The sequence below is a fragment of the Belonocnema kinseyi genome, chromosome 7 (assembly GCF_010883055.1).
Source record: "Belonocnema kinseyi isolate 2016_QV_RU_SX_M_011 chromosome 7, B_treatae_v1, whole genome shotgun sequence".
NCBI classification, from domain to species: Eukaryota; Metazoa; Arthropoda; class Insecta; order Hymenoptera; family Cynipidae; genus Belonocnema; species Belonocnema kinseyi.
Genome location: NC_046663.1, coordinates 77,954,939 through 77,975,523, shown reverse-complemented (window position 1 = coordinate 77,975,523; position 20,585 = coordinate 77,954,939). Strand labels below are relative to the sequence as shown.

Below are 20,585 nucleotides of genomic sequence, written 5' to 3'. Positions count from 1 at the left end.
TTCTTCAGTATTTCATTATGTTCTTTTGAATTTAATTTAATTTTTCGAAACTTATTTTAAACTTACTAAATTCAACAAATGGTTTCATATTTTTGAATTGCTTTCAATTCACGTGCATTTAAATAATTTACCAGAAATTTTCTTGAATTTTGTGAAATTCTTCTCATTTTCGTTAAGTTTCTCTAAATTGACTCCAGTTTGACCGAAATGAGTACAATTTTAGTGATTTGAAACCTTATGAATTTATGCTGAATTCTTTCAAATTCACCTGAAATCCTTATAAATTTCATGGAGTTCTTATAAATTCTTTTAAATTCTAAAATATTTAGTCACACTACTAATTGTAATAAGTCATATCAATGGGTTCTACGAAGAATCGTCTACCTTTTCGTTACCGTTAAGAATTAGGCTAACTTCATTCTGTATGAAATTTAGTAAACACGTAAAAGTGTTGAAAGAAATATAAATCTTTAAATTTTGAAAGTGAAGTTTTGCGGCCGCCCTGTCTTAGCTTAAAATTAATTACGCTTGAAACGAGTCATGTATTTCAAAATTTTTATTTTGTAAATATGTATAATATGATACAAGCTTCTTGGGATTTTCCGTGTCATTATTTTATGTATAGTGGTGTTGAGTGCGCGAGGGCTACCGGAAGTTGAGGCCCCTCGTAATTTTCCAACAGCACTGCCAAGCTTCGCCTAGTAACAATGAACACAAGGGAGGTTCTCGGGACAATAGTGGATCATACCTACATCTACACGACGACGAGACGCGACGCATCGCGGAGGTAACACACAAAAGCACATAAATTTCCCTCGTGAAACGCACATCGTCTATCGGTTCGAATTTCAAGGCATTTAACTCTGCACAATAAACATCAACTCCGCCTGCAAAATTTTATTACACTGAGCTGAGATTATAAATTAAAAGTTACGAACATTTTTGCGCAGTGAGATTAATTAATTGTCACTGTGAAATTCTGTTTTCTCCTTTTTCATTTTTCTCCACATAACTATCTGTTTCAGATACTAAAAAAAAAAGAATTGCATAATAAGGTTATAATTTAGGGATACTCCTACCAGCTTCAACTAATTTGAAGCTGGAGTGTCATAAGTCACGTGTTACATATATTTCGTCATCAAATATAAAATTTAGCTACTCCTGGGCATTTCGAAGACGTAACAAAATAATGTAACCAAATAGAGCAAAGATTGGAGTATGATTTCCTATCGAAAATACAAGATACATATTTTAGATATTTGCACAGCATTTTCACTACGGTTTATTGTATCACTTACTTCGCACTCTTTGTCCAAGAAATTCCAACTATTTTTGTTTAAAGTTATTTATTTTTAATAAAAAAAGTCTACTATGTATTATATTTTTGGTTCATAATGCATCTCTTTTGGTAAAAAATTCGACTGTTTTCTTAAACATTCGTCTTTTTAAATAGAAAATGGGCCTTTTGGATTGCAAATTCATCTTTTGGTAGAAATGTTGTCTTTTTTGGTTGAAAGTAAATTATTTTTTAATGAAAAGTCTATCATTATATTTTTGGACCCAAATTAAACTCTTTTGGTGACAAATTGTACTATTTGCTTGAAAATTATATTTTAATTCGTTGAAGGTTCAACTGCTCCGTTAACAGTCATGGTTTTTTATTAAAAGTTTGTTTTTGGTGTTGTTGAAAATTATTCTTATTTGAAAAGTTCTCTATTATGCTTTTGATTTGGAAGTCATCTCTTCTTCTTAAAAATTCTACTATTTGGTTGAAAATGTACTTATGTTGCTGAAAGCTCGATTATTTTGTTAAAAAGTCATCTTTTTGTAAAAGATTTCAAAGATCTTCATCAAATATCTATGAATGTTATTCGATTTAAGAAGATTTCTGAGGAATTCGAGAGATTTAAAAAAATTTAATGCGTTTTCAATATGTTTCGAAAATTTTTCAGGGCATATCATAAAAATTTTAAAGTTTCCAAAGATTTCAAAGAATTTTTAGAAATTGCGAAGTATGTCAAAATATTTGAGGCATTCTCACTCTCAAAAGTATTGCAAGGAACTTTAATACATTTTAAGCGATTTCACAGGTTCTCTAAGGATTTCAGGTAATTCAAGAATATTTCAAGGGATTTTCAAAAACCTTTGAGATTTCATGATTTATGAAAGGATTTCACGCCGAGATTTCACATTATTTCTAAACATTTTAAGGAATTGCAGAAAATTTTTAAGGATTGCAGAATTTTTTAAAAGATTTCAATGGGATAAGGATTTTTAGTAATTTTCAAAAGTTTAAGAAAATTATAATGCATTTCAAATTATTTAAAACTTTATGAGATTTTACGGGTTTTCAAAATTATTAAATTAATTCTGACGGATCTAACCAATTTTTGGAAGTCTGTCCTTATATTTCAAATTATTTTAAAGAATTTTATGCGGGTTAGCAGAAATGTTTAGGATTTCATGAGCTTTTAGAATATTTTAAGGCTTTTCAAGGAATTTTTAAAGGCTTAAAGCGTTTTAAAAGATGTCAAGAGAGTTAAAACTTTTCCATAATATTAATATATAAGAACTTATTGCTAGATTTTAAGTATTAGAACTTATAAGTATAGTACTTATTTAAGTAAAAATACGTATTTCTGACTAATTTAGTCTTTTCCATTGCAATAGAACTTAGTATTTAACATTATTTCTATACTGAGTTTCTTGTTCTGATTTTCTATAAAGAATTTTCTACAACCGCGAAAAAATGGTCAGGAATTCATCATACAAAATTCTGATAATATTTGGTCGTAATGGTATTACGACCATAATAGTGGTTTGCGAAACCATTGAACAGATTTAAAATTCTGGAAAAACTGTTAAACTTAAAAAAATGTATATACAAAAATGTAATGCGTTCTGCTTCTGAACAGAACTTGGCGACCAGTTCTAGAATAAATAGATTTAAATCAATGAAATGTCTGATTATGAACGAGGTTTTTGATTTAATAGTAATATCCTTACAAGAAATTCTGCTGCAAATCCCTGCTTTAATAATTTGACCACTAAAGTTAGTTCGTTCCTAACAATATTTGTAGCTACATAAGATCCATTGAGGTGATACCCCCACAATTGAATTTCGGTATTCTTCATAGCTCAGAATCTTGGGCTTTTTTAGTATCTTCTGGGCACTAATAATCATTTTTGGTGTCCTTTACTTTTTCCAAAAAATCGATTTTCATGTGGAATCAAGGATAATTATCGCTGGTTTAGCAAAACATTTTTTTTCGTGTAAGAATGTATTCCATTGTCCTCAGAATTTAAGTAGAACATTATCCGATATTTATACGGCTCTACATCTTTCACAATTTCAATCTGAAAATCGTTATTTTCTGAGGCCACCTTTAAAAGTCCATTTTACCTTCCTTGCTGACTATACTCATCTTTCTTTACGAGGGGGAAAAAGATTTTAGAGACCCTAGTTCAGTCCCCAGGTTATCGTACGAGCGTCCCGTCGCACAGAACTGGAAGTAACCGACACTTTTCAATGTCCGGTTTTTCAATGACCAAAGCGGGTTATTCGTTTTCACCTATTTTTACCATGGAGACAATGTAGAGATATAACCACGTTCCTGGGAGACAACGCTTAGTGCTTGAATTTCCCAGGTGTCCGCAATATTTTTGTATTTCCTGTTTATATTTTTCAATGTCCAGGGCATAAACTTAGTTCTTTAGTGAGGTCAAAACTCCTTAGGGATTAGGGTCGAGTGAAAAAATGTCTTTTATTTTCAGCTTTAATAGGATATAACAGTTTTTGAATGTGATACAATTGTCTTAAACTACACTTTGGATTTACTTAATATAAGGCGGACCGAAGCTATCGAATTATGGCCCATTAAATCCCGACTATGAAATAATCCTTACTCAACGCCAGTTCTTTGCAGGATGTCATTCTTCGATTTGCCCGTATATTTTAAGTAAGAAATTTAAAAAAAATTGATTTACCCCTTTTTTGGAAAATTGGAATTTTGAGAGATTTTGTTTCTTTCTGATAAAAAAAAATTTTATTGAGGGGCCTTTTTTATAAATAAAATATCTAGTAAAGGAGTTCCTATAACCTTTGGTGTCAAACAAAAACTGGGCCTTCTATAGATTTTTTGTTGAGAACATAGGTCTTTCTGTCCCTAGGGTTATTGGAAATCTTATTCAACAAAAACTCCAACAAGTTCCAATTATCTAATGTTGCTTAGATATTTTGAGCCAACAAGGAAAAAATGAATCGAGCCCTTTTGTTGAAAATTCAAATTTTTTTTTATTCAAAATTTCAGTCTTAGTTACGTAATTGTGTGTAGAATATTAAGTAAAAAAAGGTCCTTTAGATTTTTGTGTAAAACAAAAACTGGGCTTTTTTATAGAGGTTTTGGGAGCCCTATTTGTGCTACAGAAACCTCTATAGAAGATTTAGTTTTCGTTTGCCACAATCATTTATAGGAACTTTTTACTATATAATTAAAATTTGTTGTTGGGAAAAAAAGAGCTGGATCAATTTTGTTTCTTCTTGGCACAAAATATTTGTGCAACATCATATAAGGTATCATTCACACACTACGTAATGCGTTTTTCTTTTGTTCAAATAAAGATAAAAATATAATTTCCGTGAAGTGAACAGTGATACAGCGACATGGAAAAAAGAAAAACGCGTTACGTTGTTTGTGAATGATCCCTAATTGAATTCTGCAGAGCTTTTGTTTTGTAAGCATTTTTAATAAGTATAGGGTCAAAGAGGTCCGTTAAGCTGGCAGGACCACATTGCAAAAATGAACTGAAAACCTATAAGGAATTTAGGGCTCATTTAGGGCTAATTTAATGCCCCATTGCCAAATTTAGTGCTCTTCATTTAAACAAAAAAACCTGTGGCCATGCTAGCTTAACGTTAAGATAGCAGGAACATACAGAGAAAAAAACGACTCAGGCATTATTTCTTTCCACAATAATTTAGGGCTCATTTAGGGCTCTGGCAATATGATAATGAAAAGTTTAAAATTAATTGTTTAAATAATTTTTGTTTAAACAATTATAGTAAAAATGAATTAAACAAATTTCTTCTTCTACCCTATGTTAAGGCTCACTTAGGGCTCGATATTTGAATTGAATAAAACATTTTTTAAACAATTATTGTTGAAACAAATCTACCACAAACAAATTATTTTCTTTTCATTTCTCTTGCACAATTTCAGGCTCATTTAAGGCTCCTGAAATATCATCAACTGAAAGTCTTGCGATATTTTCTTTGCCTTTTTTTTGTTTTACAGGGTGATTTTTTTGACCTGAAACTTTTAAATATCTCGAAAAATAGGCACTCATTGAAAAAATGTTATGAATCAAAATTAAATCACCCTGAGGAGTACATACACTGATGTTAAAATCGGTTCCCCCACACCCTCTTCTGTGGGTGGGGGCAAGTTCGAAATCTTAAATGATATTTAAAAGTTTCAAGTTAAAAAAATCACCCTGCATATGGTGTTGCACTACCTTAACATTATAAAAAAATACGTGAACAAAATCATAAAACCAATTTTTACTCCTCGCATAATTTAGGGTATTTTGTTGTAAAAAATAGTGTTTGCTTAACAATAAGTTGGTTTAAAATTGCTGTAAAACGTAATAAAAATTATTTTACAGAAAACTCACGTTATAGAATAATTTAGGGCTCATTTAGGGCTCTAGGAGTATGATAATTAAACATTTCTAAAAAGTTTAAACAATTTTCGTTCAAACAAATTCACAAAAATTTTTTTTCTTTTCTCTTTCATAGTTTCAGGCTCATTTAAGGCTCCTGTCTTATCATCGACCGAAGGTCGCGCGATATTTCCTTTCCCTTTTTTTATTATATATGGTGTTGTATACCTTATCGTTATAAAAAATACACGAAGAAAACCATAAAACCCTTTTTTACTCCTCGCATAAGTTAGGGCTCATTTAGGACTAATTTGGGCCAGTGGTATCTATTTTTACAAAATACTTGAACCCAAAATTTGGGAATATCGGCCTAAATCAATCCTAAAGGAGCCCTAAATTATGCGAGGAGTAAAAAAGGGTTTTAAGGTTTTCTTCACGTATTTTTTATAACGTTAAGGTGGCGCAAGGAAATATCGCACGATCTTCGGTCGATGATATTTCAGGAGCCTTAAATGAGCCTGAAATTATGCAAAAGAAACAAAAATAAAATAATTTTTTGTGTTTAATTTGTTTAAACAATTTTTTGTTGAATTTAAATATTATACTCATGGAGCCCTAAGTGAGCCTTAATATAGGGCTGAAGAAGAAATTTGTTTAATTCATTTTTACTAGAATTGTTTAAATAAAATTTTTTAAACAATTAAAAAAAAATTTCATTATCATATTGCCAGAGCCCTGAATGAGCCCTAAATCATTGTGGAAAGAAATAATGCCTGAGTCGTTTTTTTCTCTGTGTGGTGGTCCTGCCAGGTTAACGTTAAGCTAGCATGACCACAGGTTTTTTCGAAAAATTGCGGACCATTAAATTTCACAATAGGGCATTAAGTGAGCCCTAAATGAGCCCTAAATTACAGAGCAAAGAAATTTTGAAAAAATAGTTTTTTACTGCGTGTGGTCCTGCTATTTTAACGTTAAGTTAGCATGACAACCGGTTTTTTTGTTTAAATGAAGAGTATTAAATTTGGCAATGGGGCATCAAATTAGCCCTAAATGAGCCCTAAATTCCCTATAGGTTTTCAGTCCTTTTTTGCAATGTGGTCCTGCCAGCTTAACGAACCTTCAAAAAGCCCTATTTGCGCTACAAGATCCTCTACAGAAGTCCTAGTTTTCGTTTGACAGAAAAGTTTGTAGGGTCTTTGTAACTAAATATTTTCTGTATCATTGTGTGCACATAATTAAAATCTTTTATTCAAAAAAGTCGAAGAATTAAAATTTGATTAATAACAAATTCTTAATCAATTTTTTTCATTTCTGACTTAAAATATTCGGGAAACATGATTGAATTAAATCCTGCTACGAACTAACGTTAAGTAAGAAGAATTAATTGAAGTTGGTTGAGGCTCGTCATGATGCCTTTTGTAATTACGGTGGAATACAATTTTTTATTTCTTTTTATTTTTTGGTTACTATAAATTTTTTTAGTTTTAGAAATTTTCACATTTTTTTTCTGTGGCGGCATAAATGATGGTGGAATTTTTTATTTAGAGATTAGGGCGATAATAATAAAAAAAGTTTCAACTGGTCTGTCTATTATTATTAACATTTTACAAAAAATGTTGAGTCGGTTTTTTTTGGGTTAAGAACATCTAAAATTCCAAAGTTTAATCATTGAAAACATCTCATTTTACATTAAAATGAAAGTAATGTGTTGATTATTCACTTTAAGCCAATCGAAATTCACTTCAAAAAATTAAAAAATTATAGTTTCATTCAGTGATGAAAAAAACTCGTTTTTTGCGAGTTTTGAAAAATCATAACTTAGTCAAAATTAAATTTAGTTAATTTATATGCTTAATTGTTATTAACTATCGCTGCAATCTCCACATAAAAAAATTCACCATGATTCTTGGGTTTTGGATAATGTCAACCCTCGATAAGTCATATTAGAGCAAGTCACATTTGCGTCAAGTCACATTGTGGCATCTCTCATTCGGAAAATGTGAATTCTAAGAAATATTGGAAAATGCGCGGCAAATCACATCTCTCATTCGGATAAAGATAAAGTTCGAGAGATGGACTAATTTTTTCCGAATGAGATTCCGCAGATGTAACTTGCCGCATTTTGGCCAATAAATAATTTCAAGGGAGTTCTACATTTTTTAGGGACATGTCTTGGAATCCATTTTTGCGGAGGTAGATTGCACAGTGAAACTGTCGAATATTTAGGTCTAATTATTGTCTATGCGTATTCCAAATATTATTCTCTTTTTTCTTAAAGCTTTGTTTTAGTAAAACTGTTTCTATTTTGTTTTAAAATTAAAAAAGTGCTCTTTTAATGTGCCTGGCAAAGCGGACCATGCAGAGAGGGTCGTGTTAGCTTTGCCTGTTGTACGCATAAATCTGAGCGAAAACCAGGCGCATAAGGATAATACATTTTAAATTTTTAAATAAAATAGAAACTTTGGGCCATAAAGCCTTGCGTATAATTAATGGACACTCCCTAACACCTCGATTTAATATTTAAAAAACTGCATGAAACTATTTGGTACTATTTTCTGAAGTTTATGCTATTATTGGCACTAATTTAAATTTGTCAAATAGGTTCAACAAGTTTTTTCCCCTATTACAACATCCATAGGGTTCACTCTAACCCATAGGATGAGAGTGATTTACAAAAAGTTACCCGTTACTGACATTTTATTTTCATTTTTCAGGAGGGCTCTCGTGGTGACCGGAAAGAGGGGGGCAAGCGAGGACGTAAGCCCGGAAGGAAGGCGTCTGACAAGACGGACATGAAAGCGAAGCTCGGTGAGCTAAAAGAATGTTTTCAATACACTGAGAAGAATAGTTGACAGTTTTCTTAAATGCGAGAAAATGTTTTTATTTTGTTGCTAAAGCTGAATCACTCCATTTCAAATATAAAATGTTATTTAATAACGATTATCCACTTATAATATTAAAATTTGTCTAATAGGAATGTCGAAATCATAAAAAGATCAAACATTCATCTCATCGGTCTCTTTTTTTGAATTTACACGATTCACTACTTACACGTTTATCTTTCGTAAGTTTAAAATTTTCATATTTCAATGTTAACAGGCCGTGGCCATGTGTTACGAAATTTTTGTGAGAATAGCTGGATCTTTTATTATAGATTTAGACAGGGTTGTCGCATGTCAGGGAACAGTTAAGAAATTTTTTTGGTTAGGGAAAAGTTCCAGATTTTGAAACAAAAAACGAAAATTCAGGGAATTCCTGCAAGAAGCACTAAGTAAATGTCAAGACTAATCGGGGCTCCCACCCAGTCGTTTTTAATCATTCTTCTTTCTCAAATCACATTTTAGTCACTTTTTAAAGATAAAGTCACTTTTTTTTTTAATGACTTTAAGGGATCTTAAAACATTGTCATCGGGTTTTAAAGCAGATACTAGAATTTCGGAAGATATCGAATAATGTTTTAGGGTCTATATATCTATAAGGTTTTATAATAATAAAAAACAAAATTCAAGAGATTTTATAACATTTCTGAAGATTTCAATCATTTTAAGGAAAAGCTCTCCAGATATTTTAATAAATTTTCATGTTATAGGAAATATCAGATTTCATGTAATGTCACGGAATCTCGTATTATTTTAATGGATTTCACAAAATTTATGCACAAGAATTAAGTGATGTCGTAGGACTTGAAAATTTTGCAAATAGTTCAAGGTATGTCAAAAGATTTTAGAATAATTTCCATTACATTTCAATAATTTGAAGGGGTATCCAAGGATTTTAACGATTTTAGTTGTTTTTTTAAGATTCTAAGGAATCTTAAGAGATTTAACATATTTCAAAGGATTTCCAAGAATTTTAATCATTTCAGTCAAAGAAATTCCTTCTTGCGACAAAAGAATATTTCTTGATGTAAATGAAATTTTCTCTTAAATTTAAGGTTGGGAGGATTTTCCTTTGTCTCAACAGGAATCTTTTTGTACTAACAATTTTACGTATGCGACTAACTTCACCTAATCTTGCAGCCAAATGTTTCTGTTTGTGTAAGAAAGATATTCATGTTGTTCAAAACAAAACAGATAAGAGGCGATACTTTTGTTACAAGACCATTTTTTTTCTCTGATTGTTTAAGGGATTTAAACAAAATTTGCAACGCTTGTAAATAATTTACTAGAGTTTCCGAAGAAAAGGAACGATTTTACAGAAGCTATAAGGCATGATGATATTAAAAGATTCCAACCAGCGAGGAATTTCGTAGGGTTTCAAAGATTTTCAAAGATTTTTGCCATCTATTTGAATTAATTTGTATTTCACCCTTGATTATTTTGAATGTAACTTGTAATTTTTTTAATTCTAATGAATGTAATTATTTTAAATTCTTTTAAATTTAAAAGAATATTAGTCGCATTATGAATGCATATTAGTTACTTTTGGGTTCAGAAACTAGCCAGTGTTGGTCCTGAAAATAAAACACTTTAGAAAATATATAACATTTATAAAAGATTATATATTAAAATTGTTACAATATTAGAATATTGCTTTTTAAATAATAATGGCAAGGGAAAATGAAAAATTAGGGAAAATCAGGGAGTTATGAAAAGGAAGTTTTTAAGCCACCCTGTTATTTGAAAATTTTCACTGAAATATGTATATAAAATAAGGAATCTATAGTTGATACTCGTTTCTATCAGAAAAAATACTTTTTCGATAGTAACTTCTGATGTCGAAGATGAAAAAAAACTGATGGAAAAGTTGTCAGACTATATGGACTCCCATCTAGGGAAAAGTTTCCAAATTGCAAGCCAATGCGATAAAACTTGAGGCGTCACGTATGCGGGTTTAAAAAATTTAATTTGCGGCGAATCTAGTGAAAAGTTTATGGTGTGGTTCAAATAGATGGCGCGCTGCCAGATACTTTTCATTTCCTTCATTCTTTTAATTTGAGGAGTTCCAAAATATATGAAAAATGTGCGTGATCAAGAAACTTTTAAAATGACACAATATTATTTGGTTCAGCTATTTTCTTCTCAGTGTACTTAGAATAATAAGGAATGATGGTAAATTACTGCGTTCCTATTTTTGATAATATCTTTTTCTAAGTTAATTCGCTCAAGTTATTCATCAACTTTTTTATCAAAATTTTCATCAGAAATGGTTAGAAACATTTTTGCATAACGATAGAAGCGCAGTTTTGATAAAATCTTCCTTAGGCGTTCATTAATTATGTAAGAAACAAGGGAACTAAATTTGAGAGTTAAAATATATCCAATAAAAATCTGACAAAGGTGTGACTGTGACAGCAATTATTCGTGTTTTCTCTTACATAATTAATTAATGCTCTCTTATCCAATTCTCGTTTTGGAAAGATCGACATTCATACTATCTGATGCTTTCCTATTTAAGGGATGCAGAGAAAGCGACACGAAGCTATAGGTACATATTTTTCTTATTCTATGTCATTTTTTTATTTATAGTATTTTGTTGAAATATGTATTTTATGGAATTGAATCTGGATGGAATGAAATTCTTGGTTGGTTCTGAGTTTATGGGCAGTGTTACTACTTCAGATCAACATTTCGATTAACATACTCTTTCATATTTAGCACGTACATTGTTAAAAATTTTAGAATTCTACAACACGTCTACAACACTTCTACAATACAAGCGTAAGGTAAAATTGCAAACATAGTATTGAAATGACCAAACTGAATTGAAGTCACCGTCCAGCATTCCAATACATGTATTAGAGCATTTGTAAAACGAGAATTGTACACAAACAGTTCACAGAATTCACGGAATGAATGGAAATCACGAAATTCATGGACTTCCATTCATGGAAAACACGGAATTTTACAATTCATAGAAATGAAGTAATTCACGAAATGTATGCAATTCTAGGAATTTACGAAATTCACAGAATTCGCGAAATTCATGCAATTGAAGGAATTCACGGAATTGAGAAAATTCACAGAATTCACGAGATTCACAAAATTCATGAAAATTACGGAATTCGCGGTATTCATGGAATTAAAGGAATTTGCGCAATTCATGGAATTGAAGGAATTCACCAAATTTATGGGATTCATGAAATTCATGGAGTTAAAGGAATTAAAGAAATTCAGAGAATTTAAGGAATTCAAGGAGTTACAGGAATTCAGCGAATTTAAGAAATTCAGGGAATTTAATAACTTCAAGGAATTTAATAAATTCAAGCAATCAAAGGAAGTTCAAGGAATTCAAGGAATTAACTGAAATCGTAGATGTCCATTGATTCCATGCATTCCTCAAATTCAGTTAATTTCACGAATTTCATGAATTCCTGATTTCTGTGAATTTCTGAATTCTGTGAATTTCATGGATTCCGTGAATTTCATGAATTCCGTAAATTCGATGAATTCCTTGCATTTCACGAACCAAGTAAATTCCGTGAAGTTCATGAATTCCGTGTTTTTCTTCAATTTTTCGAATTTCATGGAACCCATGAATTCCGTATTTTTCTTGAATTTCTCGGATTTCATGAATTCCTTGAATTTTTTGAATTTCATGAATTCCTTGAATTCAGTACATTCCGTCAATTCTTTGGAGTCCTCGAATTATGAGAATTTCGTGAATTATTTAGATTCCATGAATTACTTTTATTTCATGAATTCTACGAATGCCTTGAATTCCCGAATTCCACGAATTCTATGAATTTCTTGAATTCCATGAATTTCTTGAATTCCGTGAATTCGTTGAATTCTGTAAATTTCTTGAACTCAGTAATTTCTATATATTCTTTCAATTTCGTAAATCCTTCGAATTCCGGGTGTTATCTAAATTGCGTGAATTCCGTAAATTCTGTGAATTTCACTAATTCCTTCAATTTCACGAATTCCTTGAATTCAACGAATACGCACGTTATATACTATACATATATTAACCAAAGTTTTGGCTCCGACATAAATTTTTTTTATTCAGGAACAAGTTTCATGAAAAATGATTTATATATATATTTTTTTTTTTAATTTTTCGCGTCAAATGGTGTCGAGATATCCAACCTCAAGTATGATATAGAAGTGTTACTGGTTACTGGACTTGTATTGTAAAACTCCAATACATGTGAGGTACCATACCAACGCCAGCATTTGAAAACTACAACATTATGTATTGTAGCGTTGCCTTAAGTTTCGGAAAAAAATTCCAATACATGTAGTGGAAGTTTCCAACATAAATTTTTAACAGTGTACGTTCTTCAAGTGAAATTCTATATCCAGGTAATGATAAGAAGTGCAGGCTTCGAAGTTGCACACTTTTGTATTTTTTTAAATTCTTTCTAACAAGTTTACGTTTTTTCTACTTTTTTGTTTGCTAAACGATATTTTTTAAGTAAAGTGATATACAAAATTGATTCTACCAACGTACTGAATAAGCCAAGCTATAATTTCCTTAGACCTTAAAGCATGTTTTCTTTGACTTTACAGCCTTTACAAAAAGTCATAAAACATTAAATTTATAAATTTTTAATAAATATAAATGTAATATCTGAGAAAAAATGTCTTAAGATCTAAGAAAATGATGCCTTATTTATCTAGCTCTGTCTAGTTGTCTAGAAAAAGTGGGGGAGTTCAAAAAGTGAATGGACTAGTCGACCCGAAAATTCGGGATTACTAGCCAAGCTTATGAAAAATAGATGACGAGACACTTCGAAAAAAAAAATTTAAAAAAAGTAAAAATTAACCGAATCTTAAAAAATGAAATTTTTGCTTCTTCACAGAAAATTGTAACTTAAACAAAAGTCACGTTTTTTATTTTTATTTGTGATTATTATTTTGTATTAAAGACTGCAGATTAAAAAAAATTACCATACTTTCCTAATTTACAGGAATTTGTTTTTTTAATTCTGGAAATTAAACATTGTTCAACTCTTGCGACACCGTAGGACTATTTTTTTATTTTAAAAAGTCATTAAAGATATTTTATTTGCGATAACACATAGCAACGGTTCATCACTAGCCGTTTTCGATTTCAAATATTTTATATTTTCGGCCAACATAATATTGATTGCTCTCCAAACGAAGTTAAAGCAAACAAAGTACTTTTTCGACTATTCTTTTATTTAAAAAATAATTTTTTACTGATTTGAAAAGGCTACTTTTTAAATAATTTTTTTAGTTTTCTTTTTTTAATTACTTCGAAGCCTGAAATTGCATGTACTGTAGAATGCTTGTAGAATGTTCTGTTTGTAAAATTGGGCCTTATTTTTATTTTCTGGGACGTTTTCTTCTTTTTTGTATATTGTTGGCATTTATATTTATTGTAATATTATAAAATTATTTATTGGAAATTTTTTATTCCTGTGCTCTGTATTATGCACGATGGTTGCATATTTAAGTAGAAAAATTATGTATGCATGCTACTATTGTGTATTGTTTTATTCTGCATAAGTTCAGAGAAAACCATTTTTAATAAGGTAGTTCCTACTATTGCCCAACAATTAGCATTCAATAAAGTAAACACTAAATACACTGAAAAAAATCAGTGGATCCAAGAAATGCGTTTCATTTGTTGCTTTTCTTTGTGCCAAGGACTTGTTTATTTCAGTTGAATACATATTTTTTAAAGGAAAAAAGTCATGCATTCTCTAAAAGAAATATTTTATTTGTTAATATTTATTAAATAAAACTAAACATTTCTCTGGGATAAATGTGAAAATTATTAGGTCAAAACAATGATGCCTTGGGGGCTAATAACCTAGTTTCTTTGAATCTGTTTTTCACGCCCTAAGAAATATATTCATTTACTTCAGCCGATAGATTTAATTTCTTTGAAGGAAGTAATTTTTGCATTAAAAATCACATGTTACTATATTCGCCTAATTTTGAAACAAAAATCACTTATTTCTTTCAAGCAATACAAACGTTTCTTTACTTAGTTAATATTTCACTGACTAAAGTGAATATTAATTCAGAGTCAGGTCCAAGAATTCTTTATTGTTTGCCACGAATGCCTATCTAGGAGCAGTTTCGTACATTTGCTCATTGGAAACCTGACTACTGATTCAAAAATGGAACGAGAAACTTGTATGAAAATCCGTTGAAAAACTCGTAAAATTAGCCCTAATGCAGAAAAAACCTGAAATTCATACACATTATTCTCGGAAGTCTTATCTTTAATTTAAGCCAATAAAATTTCAAAAATTTAAGGGGTTCCGAAGATATGACAATAAATGTTCAAGCGTGTCTGCGTACACGGAGAGAGAAATTGGCCTCCTAACCTCCCGATGATACTAGTGGCGGTACTTGCTTATGGCGCTTGGCTTGCTAACTTACCACAAATTGGCCAATGGCGCTGTAGGCGAGTCAGCGGTCTACGCTCTTGCGTGACTGGTAGTGTGGTTTGCCCACTACTTGGACGCTGACAGTCCAACTCGTCAGAATGAAAGATTAATGCGGTGCGGGCATAAGTAATAAAAGTATAGGTGCCAAAGCCGCTCGGAATTCAGAGTTACTCCGAGTTGGAAGCCTGGAGTCCAACATTCGTTGTTTCTTCAAGTTCCAACACTGACGCCCCCACGCTTTCAGTGAGAGACAGTAGGACCACTAGTCCGATAGTGCTGCCATGGCGCATGAGGCTGGTAAGCTAGGAGGCCAATTTCTCTCTCCGTGTAGTCTCAATCGACGAACACCGCAGACGGCCAAACTCGCTGCTAAAGCGACTGAAATTCGGTGCAAACACGTTTGGACATTTTTAGGCTTATCTCGAGAACACGTGAAGTTTTTAAAAAGTTTTATGTGCTTAAATTAAAGATAATAATTCAGAGAACAATTTGTATGAATTGAAGATTTTTGCTATAACTTTTCTAGGTGACTCCTCAAGTTAAAATTGAGGTAAAAAAAGCGAGAAATTCTTGAATTTTTTTCAAACTTCTCGCGCAGTATATTCCTTTCGAAAGTAAAAGATATCCTTATTAGCGCTCATTTGGCGCGCAATCTAACAAGCTTTTCAAAGGCTTTTAAAAAAAGTTACTCGCTCAATTTATGAACGAGTAGTAACATTTCAGTCAACCGTGATTTTCTATCGTATTTTTGCTGATCGTGCTGACAATTTCCGACGCTAGTGTATACTTATTATAGATTATGTATGTATTTTTTCATCGTAATAATTCTTAAATATAGTCGAACTTGAATTTGTGCGAGGTTTCGGTTGGCCTTGGAGTCGAATTAATAGACTCGGAGCGTATACAGCCAGTGGCGTATGAACCATTTGCTAAAATTACGCAACATACGCGCGTGAATACCAGCGCACTGTCTCTTTGTTGTTACGCTGCTGGTGTTTTAGGCTTCGTTGATAAGCACCCTCTCTCAACCCCGAGGAGTTTCACTCACAGCCTGAAACCGCCGCAGCAGCAATTATTCTTGCAAGCCACAAATCAAGTTTGCTGAAACTCAAGTTCGATTAAACCAAGTTTGAACCCCTACAAGTAGGCTTTTCTTCCTTTATGAACGTGCGATAAGCTTCCCCTTTTCATTGTTTATACAATGCTCCCATTAAATATTTTTTCTTCCCTTGTTCGATTTATTAAATAACGAGAGTGTTAAATACATTTTTCCAGACAATGTTGTTAATCTAGATGTCCAATGCATAACCCAGTATTTAATTTTGAAGTTTTAGTTATAGTTTGATTTAAGCGCCGCGATGAACGAAATACTAAATTAAAAAAGATTCGAAATCTCTGTTCATACAAATCACACGCTGTTGTTTGCAAAAACAATTTAGAGACGTGTAATGTCCAAATTTCGAGGTGGGTGTTTGCAAAAAAGTATATTACATAGCAAGGAGGAGAACACAGTTTTTTATGGTGAGGGCAATATTTTCGGAACGACTAGTAGGTAGGGTCTTCGCCTAACCACTCGTTCCGAAAATATTGCCCGAGCCATGAAGACGGCTCTCCTCTATGGCATGTACTATATTTTTGTTGGTAAAGAGGCTCAAAATGTAAAGCGTGTTCTGCAGGTGGGAGATTAAACGTGATCTCTCTTTCCAAGTCGGCGAATCAAGCACTTGTAAAGGTACTTAAAAGGCAATGTGACACCTACCAATTCTTAAAGTTTATGATACTTACATTTTCGAACACTTTGGATGATTTTTGATCGCGCAAACAAACGAGAAAAACAGAGCTGTCGGAGCTGTTACTTCACATATCGTCAGCTTGAAAAGAATTTTTATTATTCAGAAGAAGGAAATTAGAAAATTTTCCCTGTTCTAAGTCAGAATTTGTCAGAATTTGAAATTTCTCTCTTCTAAATTTTGATAACAAGAGTTATTAGGTCTAAAAATTAATTCAATGCCTTTATTTTATATCTTGTAACTCTTAGTAAAACTTGAATTTTGTCCGTTCTAAGGTAGTTTTAAAGGGCGAATCTCACACTTTAACACACATTTTAATAAATGGTGGCCCTGCGGACTTAACCTCGAAATTCGTTAGTGGAGACAAAATCGTGCGACAAGGAATCTTAAAGACAATGCATGCTTTTTACATTCAAATTGAAAAATCATTATTGTGGAATCTCCGAAATCACTTTTTACACGTTTTGCGTATCAGTGCACCTTCTCTTAAGGCTGGGAAAATAATTTCGGTCGCCTCAGCTGCGTTTTTTCATTAAGAATGCAAGAAAATGCAGTGCTATCTAAGAGCATATGATACTAAGAAAATAATCGATTTTACCAGTGTTAGGTTCCCCCGGCTTTTTCCTACAGTAATAGAGTTTGTCTTAAAATTTTTGGGAACGGTAACGAACATGCTAACGGACGTCCCCGAACTCTTCTTTTGTGGAATAATTGAAAAAAATAATTTTGTTAAATTTGATTAATGTGTGTGTATTTTGAGGTTATGGGTGTTACAATTTTCCTCAGCTTTACTGCCAAACTACAAAATATTTTTGGCCGAAACCTTGGGGAAAATAAAAAAACAGATTAACTAATGTCCCGAAACTAACCTTGTTTGTAGACAATTGAAAAAGCTTATTTCATAAGTAATTTCTAAGCGGCCACCAGGCGAAATCGAGGCGCTGATTACCTTTAGGGCCGACTTGCGACCAAATGCATTGTGAAAATCAGAAAAATGATATTTTTCGGTAGTTCTGCTATGCTTTTCGTCATTGTTAGTGGGGAGAATAAAGTTAAATAGTTTTAGCATCGAATGAGCAGAAATGAATGACAAAATAGTGTACCAATTAAAAAATAAATGAGAATAAATTCATTTAAAATCGCGGGAAATTTTTAAAATAATTAGAAAATAAGTTTCAAAACTTCTAATTTTGTTAGTATTATAAATTGTGTTATTATTATAAATATTATTGGTCATTTTTAACAAATCCTGTAAGGCTTGCAGATAAGTAAAAAATAAAATAAAAATGATTTTTTAGGGTTTTGTTTAGAAAATAAGTAATTAGTTCCGCATTAATATGTATATAAAGTATTTTTTGAGTAAAAAATCAAACAAAATTGTTTAAATTTTATAGGAAAATGAATGAAATTAACAATATTTACATTTTTTCGAATTTTTAAAATAATTGTTTAAAAATCTCCCGCCACAGAAACACGAGAGCCTGCATGAAAAAATGGATGGACGTAAAAGAACCTATAGAAGTATGCCAGGAAAGAAAAGTATGACGGCAAATAGTTAATAAAAAAAATAACACGAGAATTCTAGATTAATCTAAAAATTCTATAAACCCTTCCTCACATTACTCCCTTCCCCACCGAGTGAGTCACGCCTACCCCGAAAGAGAAATTACTTAACGGTGTAATAATAATAATAATAATTTTGTAGCAAGTCGGCCCTACAGGTGAACAGTGCCGCGATCGCGTACTAATTTTCTCCGGGCAAGAGTCATCCCAATCTTAGCCTTGAGTGGCATGTGGCTGGGGCTACCGACACCATCGGTACAACAAAGACTTAGATTATGGGAATGGCAAAGAGCTGAAAAGGCTGAATACCGATCCTAACCTCAAAATAGTGCACATATTTGTTTGCTCATCCCGAATTTCGGGACGGCGCTTCGATAAAAAAATTCCAATACAGAATTATAATTTTATCTTGATATAGGTAATGTTTGGTATAGAACGAGAAATTTTGGAGAATAATTGTAATTCTGATTTGAACCATTCCTGGTTCCGAATCAAAATTTGGATGTGTTAAAAAATTATTATTTTTTTCAATAAACAATTTCTTGACTTCGAAACTAACCCTCTTGCGAGTTTTAGAAAAAAGAAAGTTATTGTTGGAGAACTGGAAATTGCGAAAACTAAAATTCCTGACATTGAAAAATCTCAGAAAAAATAAAATATTTGATACATAAAATCCTGATTCAACACAAACAAATTTTGTAATAAGAAAATACTTTTATTTGATGAACATATTTTTTATTTGATTATTTACTTATTATTAAAACAATTTTTTAGTTTTTTAGATTTCGGAATTTTATAATTCTGAAATTATTCTGGGTCGGATATTTGTTTACACACACGCGCGCGCGCGTGTACACGCACACACGCAAACACGCACACACAAACAAAAACGCACTTATCTTATGAGTCAAGAATTCTAAATTATCAGGAACTTTATAACTAATTCAGGAATTTTCTATTTGGAATATTTTCTTTTTGGGGCTTTTTCAGTCGTCCCGTTGCTCTACTTCTAAATTATAATAGTAAACTGGTGAAGAATTATTATTTTTACTTGGAGGACAGGGAATTTTTGCAACATATATGTCATGATGACGTGGAATAAGACATTTTCGTAAAGAATGATAATTTTCAGTTTCGAATAGGGAATTTCCGTAATAAAAAATTATAACCTTCACTTTGGAATAGGGAATTTTCGTTATGAATTATAATTTAGACTTTGAGTAGAGAATTTTCGACGTGGAGTTGAAATTTTTGAAAATAATTTTGATTATAATTTAGAAGAAGGGAAATAAAAAAGCCTTGTTCAGATACCGAATTATATTTTGCCCCAAAAATTTCCTCTTCTAAATTAGAAATCTTTAAAAAATTGTAAATCGTTTGACATGATTCAAATATTTTGAATTCTTTTAAGTTAGCCTGGTGAAATGAACAAATATTCAATATTATTAATTTAGTATCTGAAGTTATAAATTCAAACGATAATTTAATGACAATGCTTAACCTCAGAGCCACCTGCAATTTTTGCAAATGAATATCCGAGATTGATAATTTAGGAGAAATTTCCTGTTTGATTTTTTCGAGTTATGTCTAAGCGATTCAGGATGATCGGTGAAAGTACGGTGCAGCCAAAAATTATAAATTCTAATGTCCCTCGATTCCCAAATCGCAGTCAGAGGCGTCCGAGTGCGAGGAGCACCAGATTCGGCGAGATGGATGAGGAATATTTATCTCTTTTGCGGATGAATATTTATGCGGGTCACCCTCACACCCCTTTCAACATTTCCTCCACTATCGCGGTACGACGAACCAGATCTGTAACATGGTATATTTTGCAATTCCGTCCTTTTGCCAAGACGAAGTGTAGGCGTCGCGTCGAGGGGTTGGTGAACTGCAACTACAGTTGCAGCTGAAGCTGACTAGCCGGCTCCTGCTATCAGAGTAATTCCGCGAGGCTGTTATTTCTACTACGTAAAGTCCTTTCATTTAGTGGAAAGTTTATAATCGTATCGTTTTTTCATCGCACTTTCTTTCCCATCTAACAAACCTTTGTCGCCACCTTATTCCCTTTTAATCGTGATTTCATTGTCTCCCCTCGCCTTTTCTTTTTATTTTTCCTTCAGAGTTAGCACCCCTACTTTATATTTAAGAACGCACGTACGTTATTATTACACCATTAAGCCATTTCCCTTTCGGGGTAGGCGTGACTCACTCGGCAGGAGAAAGGAGTAGTGTGTGGAAGGGATAGAGATTTTTCAGATTGA

At 32.0% G+C, this 20,585-nt stretch overlaps 1 protein-coding gene across 2 annotated transcripts in view; it reads left to right on the top strand.

The window, feature by feature from the left end:
* The window catches only part of LOC117177085 (REPTOR-binding partner), an 84,132-nt gene that overhangs the window by 37,669 nt on the left and 25,878 nt on the right, over positions 1-20,585 (top strand). Inside the window, exons 2-3 of one of the 2 annotated variants that reach the window (XM_033367573.1) lie at positions 8,376-8,469; positions 11,059-11,088. In XM_033367573.1, coding sequence (XP_033223464.1) covers positions 8,376-8,469; positions 11,059-11,088 — 124 coding nt within the window. The remainder of the gene's footprint in view (positions 1-8,375; positions 8,470-11,058; positions 11,089-20,585) is intronic. The other variant, XM_033367574.1, reaches the window with a different exon arrangement.